General features: G+C 50.8%; 7 protein-coding genes and 1 non-coding gene across 8 annotated transcripts; 3 read left to right on the forward strand and 5 right to left on the reverse strand.

Annotated features, from left to right (window-relative positions):
• Positions 1–202: 202 nt before the first annotated feature.
• BU25DRAFT_396549 (uncharacterized protein) lies at positions 203–926 on the forward strand (the record flags this gene model as incomplete). Its single annotated transcript, XM_033704838.1, has 2 exons — positions 203–325; positions 368–926. Exons 1-2 carry the CDS (start codon positions 294–296, stop codon positions 924–926), a joined length of 591 nt encoding a protein of 196 aa, XP_033559946.1. The 5' UTR covers positions 203–293.
• A 665-nt stretch (positions 927–1,591) lies between these two features.
• Positions 1,592–2,390, reverse strand: BU25DRAFT_110653 (uncharacterized protein). The gene has a single exon (XM_033700336.1). The coding sequence runs from the start codon at positions 2,322–2,324 to the stop codon at positions 1,890–1,892; it is 435 nt and encodes a 144-aa protein (XP_033559947.1). The 5' UTR covers positions 2,325–2,390; the 3' UTR covers positions 1,592–1,889.
• Positions 2,391–2,804: 414 nt separating this feature from the next.
• On the forward strand, positions 2,805–3,709 carry BU25DRAFT_449826 (uncharacterized protein; the record flags this gene model as incomplete). Its single annotated transcript, XM_033709665.1, has 3 exons — positions 2,805–2,916; positions 3,028–3,343; positions 3,381–3,709. 3 exons carry the CDS (start codon positions 2,805–2,807, stop codon positions 3,496–3,498), a joined length of 546 nt encoding a protein of 181 aa, XP_033559948.1. The 3' UTR covers positions 3,499–3,709.
• A 265-nt stretch (positions 3,710–3,974) lies between these two features.
• Positions 3,975–4,047, reverse strand: BU25DRAFT_t96. Its single transcript has one exon. It is a non-coding gene; the product is annotated as a tRNA-Lys (tRNA).
• Positions 4,048–9,216: 5,169 nt separating this feature from the next.
• BU25DRAFT_297578 (DNA/RNA polymerase) lies at positions 9,217–11,298 on the reverse strand (the record flags this gene model as incomplete). Its single annotated transcript, XM_033701935.1, has 1 exon — positions 9,217–11,298. A coding segment is annotated over one exon (2,082 nt), but the record flags the coding sequence as incomplete, so codon positions are not given.
• Positions 11,299–11,793: 495 nt separating this feature from the next.
• Positions 11,794–12,159, reverse strand: BU25DRAFT_110667 (uncharacterized protein). The gene has a single exon (XM_033700337.1). The coding sequence runs from the start codon at positions 12,126–12,128 to the stop codon at positions 11,943–11,945; it is 186 nt and encodes a 61-aa protein (XP_033559950.1). The 5' UTR covers positions 12,129–12,159; the 3' UTR covers positions 11,794–11,942.
• Positions 12,160–14,858: 2,699 nt separating this feature from the next.
• BU25DRAFT_110691 (uncharacterized protein) lies at positions 14,859–15,668 on the reverse strand. The gene has a single exon (XM_033700338.1). The coding sequence runs from the start codon at positions 15,441–15,443 to the stop codon at positions 14,937–14,939; it is 507 nt and encodes a 168-aa protein (XP_033559951.1). The 5' UTR covers positions 15,444–15,668; the 3' UTR covers positions 14,859–14,936.
• Positions 15,669–15,958: 290 nt separating this feature from the next.
• On the forward strand, positions 15,959–16,792 carry BU25DRAFT_345176 (uncharacterized protein; the record flags this gene model as incomplete). Its single annotated transcript, XM_033703031.1, has 4 exons — positions 15,959–16,087; positions 16,141–16,185; positions 16,244–16,316; positions 16,371–16,792. 4 exons carry the CDS (start codon positions 15,959–15,961, stop codon positions 16,790–16,792), a joined length of 669 nt encoding a protein of 222 aa, XP_033559952.1.
• Between the last annotated feature and the right edge of the window lie 1,460 nt (positions 16,793–18,252).

Here is an 18,252-nt window from a genome sequence, read left to right on the forward strand (position 1 = left end):
ATGATGACGTTTTGTTCAGAAACCCGGCTTAATTTCAATATCGTTAGCTGGCTCTTTAGTTGCTAGAAATTACCTTTACAATGTACGAGCTCGCGACTTCTGTGACTGTGACAGGGATCTGCGACATAGTGGGGCGTTCGCACGTGGAGAAAGCATACGTCATCCCCCGCGCCTGCTTCTAGATCTCTCACAGCAACACAGCCTCAGCAATTGTATACAAAACCACGACGCCTTCCAAGACTTGGAACATCTCCGAGGCTCCAATCATCCACTCAAAGCCAACAGCCTTAAAAATGGCCTCCAACCAGAATCCGTGGCAGGACGAGTACAGCAGCTCAACACCTCAAGGCAGCGGCGGCTACCAAAGCCCACCATCCTCCCAAGCCCACGGCGTATCAAACCACAACTCCCATTCAGCCTACCAAGACCAAACCTCGCACGCCCAATACACTCCGCCAGACCACCCACCACCCGGCCACAACCTCGGACAAGGCCACTCTGGTACCCACAACGACGCAGACCCCTGGGTGCAATACCAATCACCTGACTTCAACCCAAACCCCCAACAACCCCCCAACAACCCACCTAACCCCTCGCCTAACCATCAGTTTCGTGTCCCGCCTCTAAACTCCGAGACGCAGAATTACCAAGGCCTGAACGACAACAACTACGAAGTCCCCCCTGGCCTACCACCGCGACGGACCGGGACCGATCTCGCGCTCCCACAAGGCCAGGATCGCAGTCATCAGATTGAAGTCATGCAGAGCTATGAGGCGAGGGGACGCAAGGATGAACATGATCAGAATGTGGAGATTCTGCAGCGCGAGTTTCCGAAACTGGATGGGAGTCTGATTGCGGCGATTTATGGGGATAGTCAGAGTTTGAGTGCGACAAGGGAGATGCTTGGGGAGTTGGATAGGGAGTGAGCGTTTGTTTGGGGAGATCGGGCGGGGTCAGGTTGTTGAGGAATGACTTGCTGTGATTTGCCTTTACCTTGGCGAGCGTTTTATGCGTGAGTAAGAGTAAGAGAAGACATGCGTTTGCTGTCCCCAAGAATATATTGTAGTCTACTGTTTGTGTCTGTTGCCTCACACCTACTCGACATTCTTTTCGAACGTGAGGCTATCGGCAACCTTCCTCCTCGCACCGAGAGGAGCTTGCTCCAGGACTTCTCCACGGCCACAAACCCGACCTCTAGGCGTGCAGAAAGTGTCTTAGCAAAGGCTGCCGCACGAGGGTGAAAACAGCGATTCATCGTACTAGCAGCAGGAAGCCCTCAGCCCACATCCTCACACATTACGCGGCCCTGGCTAACGCAGCTCACCGCCATGTCCGTGAGTAGAGTCCGTTTAGCGAGGTCTTGAGGAGGGCCGAAAGAGTAGCCACGAAGTCTACAACCTCGATGATACTCCGAAGCTCTGGTCCGCATTCAGCGCCAAGATGATGACACAGGGAAAGGAGCGACGCCGGCGATGACCATGCCTCACAATTTACCATAGTAAAGAATAGAGGCAAGGGCCTGCAGCAAGGCGGAAGAGAGGCCAATGTCAACTAGAAGAGTGAGAAGAAGGGGAGCAAGGTAGTGGTTACCGCAGGTGATCTGCGGATTGAAGTGGAGGCGGGCTCACAGGAGAAGAAGACGAGGCATCGGTGGTGAAGCGGTCGGCTGCGCAGTTACACTTGTCGCCCTTGGTGTCGCTCCTCCTTCATTCTCTTTCGCCCACTTCCACGTGTCGCCACCAACACCTTGACTTGGCCTTACCAACACTGGCGCAGCGATAGATGAGGCCAGCGAGCACAAGCAGGAGTGGAGCAGCGAAGATGTAACTGATCTTAAAGCGCAAGAAGACAACGACGAAGCCTAAGCTGTCCGAATAGCAGGTCCCCTCCTACCTCTCCAACCAGGCGCGCGCGTCGCATATAAAACTCCGCTGACCATGCCCACTATCCACCAAGTAAAGGTCGGAGATTTGGAATACGCAATCAAACGGTACAAAACTCCGAAGATGAAGAGAGCGAGAACCTCTAGGTTGGAACAAATGATGAGGAAGAGGCAGACTCACATGGAGTATCGCCGTTGAGAATAATGAAGGAGGCTTGGACAATGGACCCATGCCATTAGCATCTCCCTCAGGGGCTTTCGCCGATGCTGGTGCGGCAATAGATGACGCCAATGAGTACCAGCATGAGGAGAGCAGCGCCAATGGAGACGACGAAGAAAAGTTCGATGACGAAGAGGATAACGATGCGGATGTGAAAGACCTCCAGAGTATGGAGGCATAAAGATTGGCGAGCGGTTGCAACAGAATGCACCGAAACGTCATCCGGAATGGCTCTTCTCAAAGCCACCTTCCACAAGTGGCAGAGAGCACTGCAAGACAAGAATGGCGATTGGACCGAAATGGTCAGGCCGGGATCATTGTAGACATTAAGGATTTGAGAACACGAAGGTCACGATCGTTATCCGCGCACCTGATGGTCTCACGACGGACGTCCCTGGACGAAAGCCGGTCCCACTGGCGAGATCAAGAGCTCGTCAAGGTGATCAAGCGAGCAGGTGGGGTAAGGCAAAGCGCACCCGAGGCCTCCAAGGCAGGAACAGCCTGCCGGATGAAAATATGTACGGTGCGGAGGAGCTCTTAGGAACCAAGAAAAAAGAACACTACGCATTCAAGAGTCGACTACTGTCCCACTTGTTCACGATATTTCAACGATAGGAAAACCAGCGGAGCGAAAACGAAGCAGAAGACAGGATAGCAACATGGCCGGCAGCAAAACAAGGGAAAAGGTAGGAAAAGACCAAGATGGACCAAAAGAGTAGGAAGAACGGTGAAGAGGTGAAGGCTACTGTGGCTGAGAGGCAGATCGAAGTTGAAGCAGGAGTACAAGACAGGAAAAAGAAGCACCAGGGTCGCAGTAAGAATGCAGTAGCTCGGTGAACTCAAACGAACAAAGACAAGCGTCAAGCGAAATTGGCCAAGTCAAATGCCTCCAGAGCCCAAGAATAGGCTGTCTCTTGCGAGCCAGAGGCTGACGCTCTACCGCGAACGAAGAAGAAGCTTCAGGGACGTGGCCAGGCAAAGGACACTGAACGCAATGCAAGGAGGTATTCAGAGGCGTCGACGAGGGCTGGTGGTGCCAGGGCCGAGCAAGACCACAGTGAGGAAGATGAGACTGCTGGCAAGAAAGGCCCCGTGAGAGGCATCCATGCGAAATCTGGACAGATCCGTCGAGCGAGACAAATGACAACTTGTCAGAGTTCAGTGAAGAACTGTACGCAAAGGGAAGAATTTGAAGATTGTACTGGAGTTGTATTGGGTGAAGCTACGAACAGTATATATAGGTGAGTAACTGTAAACAACGCTAGTGTGACATGGCAGTCACTCTCATGGAGGTGAGGTACAACAGGCAGGAGTACCCCAAACCGTGACACAACTCGACCTCATCTTCGAGGACGTGCGCGAAAATATGGATTCGGACAAACGCGAGCGCGCCTAGCTCTAGCAGCAGCTCAGCAATGGAAGAAGACCAGCAGCGCGATATGATGCTGTACGACGTTCGTGCACAGAGGTCCTCATACCTTCGGGCTTGAATCCCAAGGCTGAAGGTAACCAGCGAACTGTAGTTGCTTTCCAGGTGAAATTATACAATTTGTAGATTCTTGTAGACTTTCCTTGGTTAGGCAAGCTTATTTGAATGCCTCCTAAAGACCTGAGGTATCGCACGTGCAGAACCAACCTTCTCTGCAATGCGCCAGCGTGGCTGGCGTGGAGCATCGAGCAAAGACAGCAAAAAGCAAGGACCTTGCACGCGTGGCTAACAACCGCACGCGAGGCGCATGGGTGTACCGACCACTAGTGCGCTAGCGCGCGCACAGACTCCGCCATTCACCAAACCCGCTGAACAAAAAGGCGGAATATCTTGATAACCTGTGGTTATCAAGTCGATTGAGACCATTTCGAAACAAAAAGAGAAGCCCGACGTGGGGCTCGAACCCACAACCTTGAGATTAAGAGTCTCACGCGCTACCGATTGTGCCAGCCGGGCTTGTTGATGCTGGATCGATGGAATAATTATTAAATTGAAAAAACTTATAGTCTGCGAATTTTTTTGAATGTATCCAAACCTCGCTCGTTGCGGTTTCTGTCTCACAGAATGCTCAACTTTACATTTGCTAGGATGCAATCGAAGGCTGAAAAGTTCTCGTGGGTGGGGTCGAGCGGAGAGAGCCGGCGAATTGCTGTTGGCTCGGCCACCACTCTGCATGCAGCCTTTGATCGTACGTTACGCGGGATTGCGAGTCTCGTAGGGGCGCTGCTGTACTATTCTGAGAGGCCATACTGATGATCACAGATGAACAATAAAACTGTTGTGAAGGTTGGTGGCTCTCGAACTCACGGCGACATGTGAAGTCACGGCTTAGTAAACTACGACACTAGCGTGCTTGCCCATCAACGAATTATAGCCTCCATCACTCCTTTATTCCATGAATTTCGTGTTGTCGCCCCCCCCCCCCACGTCGCGAAAGCTGCGAAAAGCGATGATATCTTCAGTCTGACGTGTAATCCGGTCGTCCCTAAGCTGAAGCGCTGGTGGCGCTCAATAAGCACAGTATGCTAGACATCAGGCAGTAACTGCAGCCTTGTTCGTTCCCCACAGTTCACTTCCAGACACCAAGACAATCAGTCTCAAGATGTGCATCGCTTTGGTGATATCAGTAACATTCACTCCCCGCTCTGCTCATAAGGCTGGCGATGTACGATCGACCTCGGACAGGACGCGCAACGTTCTTTCGAACTCCAGCCAGAGCTCACAAGCAACGGAGTATGCGCATGCCAAGTCTAGCGCGAATTATGGGCTCATATGCTGTACGCTCTGCAAGGCTGCGCCCCAAAGCTGTGTGCTCTGGTCACTTCCCTCCAAGCGACTCCAAGCTTCCGGCTCACTGGATTGGTGTGCTCCACACTATATCACGTAGGGAGTTGTCAACCATGACTGCACATCCCTCTCTCTGCAGTTTTGATGCCCTCTGTACGAGCTTTCTATTCTTTAATGCTCGTATATTTATAGCTTCGCAGCACCGCACACTGCACCTGAACTCTTTCGATAAATTACTTGGCAGAGTCAAAGGATTCGGACAGGGAACCATGAGCCAGGGCTGCAGCCAGATTATCCACGCTTATTCTTTCGCGTTCACAGAGTAAGAAAGCAACTCTAATCATGTGCTGCAAAGAGCGTTCACTAGCTCATTCCAGGCTAGCTTTTGCATTATGCCAAGTAGCTTCTCAAAGGAATCGAGATGCAGCATGAGCCTTCTGCCTGGTAATCCAAGGTCGAACACAGTAAGTGATGGGGTGGTGACGGCGTGCTCTGCTGCATAGTGCATGTTGTACCACGATACCAATCAACAATGCGCTTCAAGTAGCGTATGATCTGTGGACTGATAGCGACTGATGTATGTGGCGTCTCCCCTTGCTTTCCTTTTGCTTTTCCCAACTACTACCTCAAACTTCTTCTTCCCTATATTTCTGCATCGAAAGCATTATGGACCATTCACACTAGGAAGATCCTGTTATCTTCTGATTGTTCCGATGCTCGCGTTTACAGTCGCCATCATTGCTATGGTCTTCATTCAAAGAATCGATCCAAATGACTGTCCGCAACCCAACCTATGCCCTTACATCGACACGCCAGGTCCATCTAACAGTTCGGATTATTACGTCGACGTCTTTGTCGGACGCCTAGTGTTCGTTGCATCCTTGTCATCAACAGTCAGTTTCGCTCTAGTTGCTTGTCTGATGACAATGTACGGATGCGTTGTCGCTAGAGAGTTGCTACATACTTTGACGCACTGCAGCACTCAAAGCACGCAACCCATTCCTTACCAGACTGGTACACTTATTCGACTACTCAATGCCGAGATTGTTTACCTATGGGACTTGATGTCTCGCTATCGTCGACAGACTTCCGGATCGGACAAAGAGCGTTTGCCAAAGAAACAGGCTGTGGACCCACGAATCCTTCGCTTTTGTGGCATCGTGTTTTTGTTCAGTCTGTCATCGGCGTTATACGACTACTCCGAGAAAGCAACAGCGATCATCTTCTGAGCAGAAGATTGGCCACCGTGGCACTTCCGAGACGATGATCCTGACAGTCCCTGGTACCGTAGCAAGTATATCTGGAGCGCTGCCCTGAATTGTGAACTTGAGCTTTCAATCACAGCAACTAATGCCAGTTTTGTAGCGCAGACTGTACACAAACTCTGCACTTATATCTTCAATTACACAGCTGCGCAAGGAATCTCATATGTCAATGTGCGTCCTCCAGATGTAGACTCGGGTCTAGACTGGAGTAGTACGTCTTATGGGGTGTCCACACAATGCGTGGCTATACCGCGGAGTAGCTGTAAAATCGACTCGCCTGTACCTGACCAGGCGATCTTTGACTGCACTGCCGCACATTTGCCTTTGGGCAATATCACGGTTCGGTTCGGCAAATATATACTCTCGCAACTCTAGGCTGCGTTGTTACGATTCTTGCTCTTAAAGCAACTTCTCCAAAGGTTCACCAGGTTCAAACTTGGCTAAGTACAGCTGGACTTGCCGCACAATTGTTCGACACGCAACATGCACGACGCAAAACCAAGGACGATAAGAAACTGTTTTTAAGGAATTTGAAAGAACGACAACTGAGCAACGAAAGCAGAGCGGGGGTCAAGTGTACATTATCTGGAGGCGCAGAGTTCATTGTACACGATGGACTCGGTAAGTCGAAGTCGCTGAATGAAGAAGAGACGCTTGCACTGCGTCAATCGCACACAATTTGGGGACAGAAAGAGGTTGCAATTGCATTCGTTACCCTATACTACATCTTACACCGGCGGAGGCATCGATCTGGGCAGATCCACATGTACGTCAAGTTGACAAGTACCTTCAATCACAGTTCAGGGATTTCTGCGCTTGGATTAAATGAGACGTTCAATTTAAACTTGTGTTATCATGGCGAGCGTTTATTGCAGCTTCACAAGACTCAAAAATAGTCTTGGGACCATATTCAGTTTTTGGAGAGTCGCGTAGAAGTGCCCGTTGATGCAGCACGTGCCGGACGAGAGGTTGGACCATGATGAAAAGACGATGGTTTGAGACATTATTCAGCTGTACCCGTTGCCGTTCTCGTCAGAAATAAACTATGATTTTTTATCCTTATGACGCGAAACTGCCATGAACACCTTATCGGATACTTGATCCAGCAGTAAGACGCTCGCAGCATCACTACATCATGACTACACGTGTGAGTGCACCTGGAGCTACAATAGCGGATGGTGTCAGTATTTTACGCTTGAGTTGCCTACCTCGACCCATAGTATTGTGAGGGACTATATTACGAATGCAGATTCCTCGAGGATACTTGGCCCAGTGGCTAGACACTCGCAAGAATACGGCGCTTTCTTCGATCCGTGCTGGAGGTGACACCGACCGCTAGGCGATACTCTCTTTAGAGAAATACGCATTGCGGGACACCTGTGTTCGAACCACAGAGTATCTATCCTTTCTGCTTCCAAATACATCACTGAGGCAGCATGCCTTCTGCCAGATTGTTCAATCTGAGAATGCGGCTCAAATCAAAAAGCAACCATATAGCAAGCAGCTTTCTAGTACACTATGTGTCACGGTTTGGGGCGCTCCTGCCTGTTGTACCTCACCTCCATGAGAGTGACTGCCATGTCGCACTAGCGTTGTTTACAGCTACTCACCTATATACTGTTCGTAGCTTCACTCAATACAACCTTAGTACAATCTTCAACTTCTTCCTTTGCGTACAGTTCTTCACTGAACTCTGACACTATGTGTGTGAATACTGCTATTGTGATCATGAAGCCTTGGCCCTGCATGTCCATGCTCAATGGTGGGAAAGCTCTCTGGTCCTAATCATTGCACTTATCCACAAATACTGCCTGATTAGCTACACCAAGGCTGTGAGAGAGGCGCGTAACAATGTGTTGGCGCAGTTTTGGAAGCATACAGGGTGTCGTAGCAGCAACTAACAACATACAATACTTCAACTAGGGCTACCATGGACCCTACAAAATAAGCTGTAGCAAGTCAATGACAGTTGAGTGCTATGGGGGTGGTAACAATGAGCTAGGCAAATGGTCATAAGCTATACATGTTTGGAAAATCCTGGTAAGGTCCTACATGAACGATTTTTGTCCACCTAAGCGGAGCCTGGGTCATAACAGATCTGACATGCCGAACTCGGGAAATAGAAGTGCCACAGCCATACGGTTGGGTTGTGAGGTTTTGGTAGTGGGAGTAGGCAAACAAGCCTCGTGTCCTTACTACGCCAATCGCACTGCGAGCCTCGAAAACCCGGCTGCGACCACCCAATCAGCTATGGGGTGGTCTTGGGAATGGGCACAGGACAGCTAACGGGATTAGACGTAGCGTGATGAAGAGGACATTGGATTGGCGATAGAACTGCACCGCGAGCAGCAGATGTGCCTGCCGAGTAATTGTGTGGCGGCGTGGGCCGCTGTGGTATACTGATAGCTACGGTAAACAATAACGTAGGACTATCGGGTCAATGGAAGACTGCGCTGAGTTGCTATTTAGCTAGGAGATGACGATATATACTGGCCCTGTAATGTGCTAGTCTATGACAGTCTAAGCAAGGGCAATCGGATTTCGTAAGGACCGACTGACACCGCAACAAATTGCTTCCTATCCTTTAAGAGCATAAACACCCTTCGTATGAGCCTCTGGGATATCCTACATCTGATTGTGACAACTGTTCAGGTCCAATATTATCTCTCATCATGGTCGTGCGTTGCCTCACTCCCAATGTGGCATCATTAGTCATACTTCCTATCGTTGCAGCAAGCCGACCCGACTCCAACAGTGATGTGTTAGACAGCATCTCGACTATTGTACGGATCCTAGCCTTGCTTGCAGCTATACTGCAATACAAGAATACCGGCGCATGCGTTCTCAACGAGGACCGAATCCTTATAACAACGCCAGGATAGGCCTGGTCAGCCCAAGGTACGTGAATGATTTTCAACAATGACGTTTTCTAATTGCGCATAGCCAGCGTATTGGCGACATTTCTAGCGCGCTCAATGTCTTACTGATCGTCTGATCATCCGAAGAACAACGTCTTTTGCCCCTTCTCCCCACTGCCCTGGCCACCTCTTCCAGCACCTTTCCCCACACTACTTCCCGGCGGTCTGCCTCTGCCTCTACTCGGTTTCGATGTGCCTCGCTCCCTCGGTACTGGCGGAGGATTGCGCTCCTCATGTCGCATCTCCTTCGACAAGTCGAGTGCAAAGTGGTAGTCGACGTGTTCGGCTTCTTCGGCTTTGGGTAGATGGATGTTACAACGTGAACAGAAAAATGTATCGAGAGTCTGCTGAACTTGGGCTGGAGAATTCGATTGGGGTGCTGGTGTGACCGGTAAATCGTCATGATGGGGTTGTTGATGTGAAGGTGGGGAGTTCGAAGGTGGTCGTGGTTGCGCCGAAGGTGGTGTATTCGACACATATACGTCTTCTTCCGTGTCATGGCGATCCAGCGTCGGCATTATCGGCCGTGTGGCTTCGTCGCTACGGATATCAAAAGCGTCTTCGTCGTGTTCATCAACATCATCTTCCGTTTCGTCTCTTGTGGACTCGCTGTGTACCTTCCTCAACACGGCTCTTGCGGCATCAAATTCCTTTTTCGTGTCGTCTCTCGGTCCAAAGAAGTTTGCGATGTTGCCTTTTGTTCGTCGTCTCTTTGCTGGCGGTTCACTGCCGCTCGAATGTCGGTCTGATGACATCATCGCTTTTACCTGATCACCGCGAATAAGGAAGCCACCAATGCCTGCATTGTTCTTGGGTCCATCCTCGAAACCGCCCACACTTAACGACAAGTTTGCGCAAGGCCATGCTCGGCCGTCCACAACCACCTGCGCAAGCAGGTTCTTCGCAAGATCAAAGAGGATAGCTTCTGACAGGGGTTTGCCCTGCGGTATCTGCGCTGATCGACTTCGTGTTTGCGCACCTTGTCGGTGATGCAGGATGATTGTCTTTGGCCTTCTCTTGTTCTCCAGCACGCCCTCTTCCACACATCTTGAAAAGATGTCTGCAACAAAGATGCGTATCCACCTGACACCCTGTTCGAAGGAGTTGATGGACGGCCTGAAGGACTTTGCTGATAGCATGCTCTTGATCTGTGTACGTGTGTTTACTTCACTATTGTCTTCCCCCCTGATAATTGAGTAAAGCCAGCTTCCTGTGTCGTCACCAAGCTTCTTCAGTTGGTCCAACGATTGCTCCCTCAGATCCTTGACCTTGTCTGTGCCAAACATCGCAACGACTTCGTCGCCCAGCTTCCCTCCCAGCATCCTGATTTTTGTGAACTTCATGACTGAGAGGAAGTGCTTGACAGCTCGATTGCGGATGACAGTCTGCTGATTTGGCTTCTTGTACCCAGATCCCAGCTTCGCAAGCATCTTGTTGCGTGCAACGCCACCAGAGCACGTGTACTGAAGTGTATCTTTGATATGTTTCCGCACATCACGCACAATCTCTGATGCAATGACCATGCACACGTCGTCCCAATCAGGGTCCTTGTCTTCCCCATCTACCTCGCCAGTCTCGACAAGCGCATCTGCAGCCCAGTCCAGCACGGTGGTCGGTACTTTCGGCAGCGGTTCTGTGGGGTCGTCGTACGGTGCCGGACCTCTCAGCTCAGGGTATCTCTCCAGCAGTATGGTGTGCACCTGAGCGCTCAGATCCATGAACACCTCATCAATACTGGCTTTCTCCACGCGCTGCTCCTTCTCAGGTAGCGCATCCTTGATGTGTTTCAAGATTTTCCTGCTTTCCATACGGTATGGGTCCAAGCTGACTTTATGTGTTGCCATGTTGGTGAACGAGTCCTCGTGGTATGCCCATTTCTCATCTCCCTCTTTCCAAGTCGCCACATGCTGCATGATGAGCTCCGGACATTGTTTCAGCGCTTCGGTTGACGTCACGTGTCGATTCAGGCCGAACGCGCGTGCCGGGTAGTTGATTGCTATGAGACCCTGCCATTGCTGGACAGCGAGAGGTTTTGCAGGGTCGATACCCAAGCGCACGGTTTCACACTGCGCGTAGAAAGCATCGAGATCGACGTGGGCGATTACGCGGAGAGGTGTTTGAGTGCTGTACGACTTCAGCTGGTGAAGTTGCTTGTAAGTGAACTTCGACTTGGGTATTCGGCGCGGAGACGTGATCGAAAGCGGGGACGAGGCGAGAAATGGCGCCGGCGAGGACATTCTGTGGTCGTTTAGGGCATATTGGGTATCTTTCGTGATCGTCTCGGTTTTGTGCTATCCTCGTAACATGAATGCGCTGAGCATCGTAGTTGCTGTCGTGGTAGTTGCTAGGGTTGGCAGGCGCGAGGCGCGTCTTCCCGCGTTCACGTGCGCGTCATTCACGATCGAATCAGATCGCGCTTACCACTTTAGGAACGCCACCAGATCTGTCGTCTCACTGAAAAGCCTCAGCTGTCTACTACAGCTACGTAAAGTGGGTAGCGATATCTCGCACACCATAGTTATGCATTGCGTTAAAGACGATTGATGATAACGTGCGCTCAAACGCAGCAGTTCTCATCTGGCAAAAGATCGATGTCGTCTTGCTAAGAGACCAACTACTTTTCTTCGCTATTCTAATTGTTACTACCTGCAGGACATCACGTTGTCTATCTGTATACCGCTACATACAACTCACCGATTCAAATTTGTCAGCTTTCATACGACCACAATGTCCTTCCTCAACACGCTCCTTAAACCGAAAGGTCTTACTACCTCTCACCGGCAACGTCCTAGCGATTGGGTCTGCAACATACTACCTACAATTGATGATCACCTACAACCTCGAAGAATAAGAAGCACGTCTGGACTAAATTGAAGGGATACTACGAGAGCACATTGGGCTGATCGAGGACGCGCTCGAAAGAATTGAGAAGAAGCCCAGCCAAAACCACCAAGAGAAGTTGTATAGCTAAATGGCACAAGACGAGAAGAAGGGTAATGAGGAGAAGAAGTAGAACCGACATGTGTTTCATGGCGAAACTAGGATCGACTTCTGTGGCCTCATTCATGCGCTAGAATGCCAAGGAACGTGTTCTTTGAGGTTAAGTGCAAGCATACAAACATACGACATTGGACAGACATGCTGAGTCCGTCGCTTCGCGGTAGCCACGATCAACATCTGGTGGAACACACCATAACGACGAATGTACAAGGTAAATTGAACAACCCGCTTGAGGATCAACATGCTTGACGGGAGTTTACTGCTGTGAAATTGCTGGAGTGATGTAAGCCAACCAGCTTGTGTTGCTTCGAGCAGCGCAAGCTCACTACAGCAATGCTTGGTCACCACAAGATTTTATGGCGCATCTTCACTCAGTTTGACTCCCTTTAATCCTGAGAATCGCCTCCCTGGCTTTCATGTCTGCGTTTTACCTCCTCGTCTCTGGTCCTCCCACTATACAATCCTTCTTCAGTGTTCTCTTGTATCGTCTCGTCATGCCTGTCTTCATTTGCGGTCGCTGGCTCCTTCTGGCTCCAAGGTCTTCTATTGAGACTCAGACGTTCAGCGCCCGCTCGTAACTTGAGTGCCAACACGTTGATGAGATGCGAAACAACCACAGTCATGGCGCACAGCACAGCAATAGCCATCCATACAGCAGCCAATGACAGACTCGGCAGCCAGAGCTGTCGTTCGCATCGTACATCTTTGCCACCCCATCGTATCAACACTGCATTCCACACAGCGACGAGAATTGCAGAACTTGCGTTGATGAAAGGAACGACGTTTAGGAGCAATAATGTGGTCAGACTCGGCTGCGCGGGCTGTATTACTGTTTGACAGACTTCTGGAAGGGAGGCTTTCGTTGTGATGTCGAGGATGCGGATGTAAAAAGCGGTGGCAATTGGTATGAAAAATGGTGTCGCGACGATGGGCGTCCGGGTGTCGGTGCGAAGAGGGTAGGTGATGTATTTTCATTTGTGTTGTACGCCGTCTCGCCCAGTCTGGTCTGGTGCACTTGCTTCGAAACTTCTAGTTGTTGGTTTTCTTTACCGTCACGGAGAGGTGCCTTTGGTGTTTCTTTTGAGTCTGTTTTGGGTCGCACTCTGAGGTCGCAGTCCTTCCAGCTCACAGGGGTGGGGTTGAAATAAGTGTTCAGGGCAAATATCAGTATGGTGATGATGGCGGTGCACCAGACAGTTCGAGCGATTGGTGAGGTGCTCCTGAGATGCGAATATTGCGCGCGACATTAGTGATCGAAAGACTCCATCTCGAATAACGAAAAACGAAGTTTGTGAAGTTGACGGGATATATGGTTATTGCACATATGATGTGCCTGATAAAATCAGGTTGTACGGATCCTACGGTACGCCTGATCAGGCTATGTCTTGTATACTTTCTTCCAGCGTTTGGCTGAGGTGCAGATGACTGAGTGGTTCGAGTCGGTGTCGCTCAGGTTCTGCTTTTGTTGTTGGTCTTATCATGATCAGCAGGACGGGCCGTTGACTCTAACAGCATGGAGTCGTCGCCTGGTACTCGAATTTCGGTGACGAGATTGGAACGACGTGACGTTCGTGTTACTACTGACTATGATGGAGATGCGGTCAGTAGGCTGCGGTCAACAGTCGACCTATACATATCAACAAATTGTCCGGCCATTGGAGAGAATGTAACAAGAACTTGAAACCGCACAAGACGATCGAATGCCTTCTTCAGAGATCATACCGAGCGCCCATGCACCGAGATATGCTTGACCTGGAGAGACACCGCGTAACTTTGATAGGCCTCGTAGCTGCGCCCAACCCGAGAACTCCGGCTGCCCAAGATGTGTGCGAAGGTCCTCTTATATTCAGCCTGGTCGACTGGTAGCTTTAAGTGCTGTGTCGCAAGCATCGCAACGTCGTCGTACAACAACGAAGAGAAATGGTGTGTGCTGCACGCACCGTTGATGACGTTTCCGGTTCGATTATGATTTGATCGTAAATCTCGAGCTCCACATATGATGCTGCTCTTGATTAAAGGAGTGAAGGCGTACACAACTCAAAGATTGGTTCTCTAAATAGATCGAAGACGAAGTGCGACCATGAATGTTAGCGTGCTGCAAGCAGTAACAGCCTAGAGAATCTGTTGTTGCACAGTGAATATGTCTCACGCACAGCAGCTGCGTGTAATGTATCCTTTAGTGTATGCCAAAAGGTCTCTTGCAGGCTCTGTGTCACGATCCCACGTGCTGTCGTCTTTGGTGCCTGAGAAGAAGAGTTTCGTTGCGTGATGTAGCCCACATCGACAGAGCGGAACCTGACTAATAAGGGCCAGCCACGACATGGAGCATGAGAAGTGGACACCCAGAATCTGCGGCAGATGGGAGCGATCCTATAGGCAATGATTCTGGAGAATTCTGCAGCGGCTGTTCGGTTCGAGGATGTAGCATGCACCGATGAGTGCAATTGCAGCCTATTGCGACTGTCTCTTGTATAAAGCTGCCCTCTGCTTCCAGGGTCCAGGAGTGATGCAAAAATGCCCAAGAATGCTCCTTCGCATGTCTTCCCATCGTCCAAGCTTGATTGAAGGGGTTTTCGCATTTGGAACAGCGTCTTGAGAATCGCGAGTCGGTGAGCAGTGTCTGACATAAGGACGCCCGGACCTGGCTCATTGGGCCTGGCAAATCCGCAAGGCTCGAACACACACAACGTCACAGTCATTGTAGAAACAGACAAAGGCAATCCCAGCACGCCGCTCATGGTGGTTGAGATGATGATGCAAGGTTTCAGGCACTGGTGAGGAAGTATTTGCAACAGGCCAAGCCGCCACTAGCCACTTCCGTTCTTCACAGAAGGCAGTCATGGCTGTTGATTTCGACTGAACCTCTTACTTTGGATCAACTGATGCACAGTATGGTGTTATTGAAACTCACAAGCAACTGTTTACTGCATAAGAGAGCCCATTGTAACGTGTTGTCATCACGGGAGGCTTGCAGCCGAGTTTTGGTGGGCACCAGCACAGGTTGGTGCCCAACGCGCCACTGCAGTAGCCTGTCTCCACAGTTCCCGCCCACCTGAGCTGCCGCAAAAGCGGTGGTACCCAAATCGCGCGAAGCCAGCTCGAGCTGTCTTTTGAATGGGTACCTGAGGCCGCTGGCGCGCTGACTTGTCAAAATAAGTAGATCGGGCGCCTCCGGAAAGCCGCAGTGTTTTCTGCTCCTTTCTCCCTCTCTGAACGCTGCTTCATCGCCATTGCAGATCGACTCCAACGCCGGCTGCTTCACGTTGCTGTAAGACACCACTGTCACAGCTCTCGCGCCTGTCGTCTGCTTGCTGCCCGACCGACTGACGTGCAGCCGCCCGCCGCTGTCGCCTACCGTCTCGTCCAATCGTGACCCCGCCATCGCTGCAACCGGCCTCCCAAGACCCCGCTGACTTCCATTACGTCGCAAAGAGCCGCACAATACCAGCGATTCAGAGCAGCTTTTTCCAGTTACTCACAATCTGAGGAGTAATCTGATCTTGTATACCAGCTAGCTCTCCGTCGTGGTCACGACAGCTGCATTTGTACCCCACTAGGAAGCTGCAACCTCTGTAGGCCACCCTGCTCCACGGTCTCCCAAAACGGGTTGCCACAGCCACGCATCACGCCCCCATCAGAACCAACCTCTATCACAGGCCAACTCGCTTGTGTCGGTATATTGGTCTTACCCCCGCCTTCTCCTACCTCTGGCGCCTGGAATAACCTTCTGGACACCACCCCACGGAACAACAGGAACTCTGCCATTGCCATCCGAGCTGACAAGTCTTTGGTCCTGTTGGCCCCTCTTTGTCCTCTTTGAGCTTGGTCCGTTTCGACACTGACATCAGTGTCATCTTCTCTTTCATCTCCATCACCTCTCACAACTCTTAGCCCACCATGTCGCGAGCAAACCAGTGGTTTGTCCTAGGCGATGGCATTGCAAGAGAGGTCATTACGGCCGACATCCAGCGCTACTTGGGCCCTGATGCGCTTGTTAGGCCTGGCACAGGAACCGGTGAATACCAGGTTGGACTCACTGTACGCTGTCAATTTGCAGCTTTCAACTAACGAGCACATAGGGCCAACCGGGCTACTGGATCACCGCATACCGAACCCTCACATCGGTAAGTTCGACAGGACGAATACACTAATCGTAGGACCAGGCTGACAAACTGTTTATAGCAAATGATTCAAGATCTGAAGATGGACTCGCAGCGTTGGCAGCAAGAGCGGCAACCAGGCGAGGGACGCGGAGGTAGTCACAGTCCTTATCTTCGTGATACCAAGGTATCAAGAGGCCCTGACGCAGTTCTAGCTTATCAAGATTCACGTACCCACGCTGCGCGCCAGCACTGGGGTCCCTCAAAGCCGGTTGAGCACCCCTCAGCGGACCCTTACGACCGTCAGCCTGCACCCAGGGCAACCTCGGGATACGCAACGTCATCGGCATATGCACCGAGCGAAGGACATTACACCACTGCTCCAGCTGGCTATGGAAGCGCACAACCAGGATACCAGGCTGCACCATCCTCGGCTGCCCCAAGGACACAGCCAACGGACCCGTACTCCGGCTACTCCCAACGTGAACCAGGATACCAGACTCAGCCTTATGGTTCCTACTCAACGCAGTCACCAACAGATGCCTATGGTCGACCGACGGCAGCCACCGCCGCATACGCAACCCCAAGGTATTTTGGTTATACCGACGAAAACTTTTTGGTCTATCGCTAAGCCCCAGTAGTGCCACTCCTGCTCCAGGTTACTACATCGCATCAGATGGTCGTCGTAAGTACTGATAGCTGTGTGAGTGCTTGCCATCGCAATACTAACAGTAGGTCCTCAGAATACCCATTATCGCAGCAGCCACAACCATCTTCCCGCAGTTCGCAACCTGGATACCGGAAACACTAAGCCGGTGCTCACCTTTGATAACTGCGCAGCACCTGGATGCAGCCTTCCTATGATTGCCAGGCATCAACCACTGTTCCTCCGTCATTTTCTGTGCCCGGAGATACCCTTCTGTTTTCCGGAGTTCACCCGGGTTTGAATGTTTTACTACTATAATGGACCGTCTTCATACCCACAAGGAGCCGTCAGGAGTTTATCGATTTCATCCGAAAAGGTTCCGGATAAATGCATGAATTCATGAGCAGTGCATCAACCATCATGGAAATGTCATAATGCAGCCAACCGAAAGTTAATGAATTATGGCCGTTCACCAACACCTTCTGGAGATACCCTTGCGGAGTGCTACCCTCCAGGATCCCGATGTCCACCTTTCGGATCTTTTCATCATCTGGCCAGATGGGTGTAGGCTTGTCTTTCAAGGGTCTGGATCTACTCAACGAGCTCTCTTGCATGTCGCGAGGCTCTGCGAACAGCACAGGCTCTCAAGAATCAGCCTTAGCTCTTGTCCTGTAACGTTGCCTTTCGGTGATCTCAACCTGAGTTGTTTCTGCATGACTGCATCAAGCTCCTGGAGTATTCACATCTTTTTCGAGTGTATTTACCCTTCATAGGGATTTTCTACACCAAAGCGGTATATGTCCGGGTGGTTCTCTGCTTTCCAATGCATGGCATGCAAGGATTTGGGAGACTCATGCGGTGACTAGGTTGTCGATGCCTTTCTCACGTTTGGCCTTTCACATGTGCTGGAAACATATATTCGGACCTTCACACAATATACGATCAAAAATTGCCAGCTCTGTTCAGCTAATATGATTCTACCATCTCACTCGACGTCTAGTAATTTTCCGTGTGGCACTCTTCCGGTTTACTCACAGTTTGCTCAGTACCAGCTACTTGTCTCACGTATGCCCCACGTAACTGACTCGCTAACCCACTCGGAGCCATTGATGATAGCCGCGCGCCCAACTTCAATTCTTTAGATACTACCTCGGCGTACCACGGCACAATCACTGCGCTGCTCCTGGATTTAATAAAGTTCTACTACAAATCACCATCGTGTTCACTCATGGTCGAGACTGTAGGGCAACTGTTCAGTATCACTCCCACTTGCGCCCAACATGCACAACATATGCCGGACTTGTCGCTCTCCGTTGATCGACACGGACAGCATCAGCCCACGCTCTGAAGATCTGCACGCTCACTATTGTTTAGTATACCCATCAACTGCCGGAACCCGACATTTACGCGAAGGAAGGTGTCGGATACAAGGCGCCTGAGTGCAG

This window comes from Macroventuria anomochaeta (genome assembly GCF_010093625.1).
Source record: "Macroventuria anomochaeta strain CBS 525.71 unplaced genomic scaffold BU25scaffold_24, whole genome shotgun sequence".
Classification (NCBI taxonomy): Eukaryota; Fungi; Ascomycota; class Dothideomycetes; order Pleosporales; family Didymellaceae; genus Macroventuria; species Macroventuria anomochaeta.

What these genes read in the sequence shown, in the direction of transcription:
- BU25DRAFT_110653 (XM_033700336.1), bottom strand. Translation starts at nt 2,324, where the DNA reads ATGACGTTTCGGTGCATTCTGTTGCAACCGCTCGCCAATCTTTATGCC.
- BU25DRAFT_110691 (XM_033700338.1), bottom strand. Translation starts at nt 15,443, where the DNA reads ATGGCGGGGTCACGATTGGACGAGACGGTAGGCGACAGCGGCGGGCGG.
- BU25DRAFT_110667 (XM_033700337.1), bottom strand. Translation starts at nt 12,128, where the DNA reads ATGAATGAGGCCACAGAAGTCGATCCTAGTTTCGCCATGAAACACATG.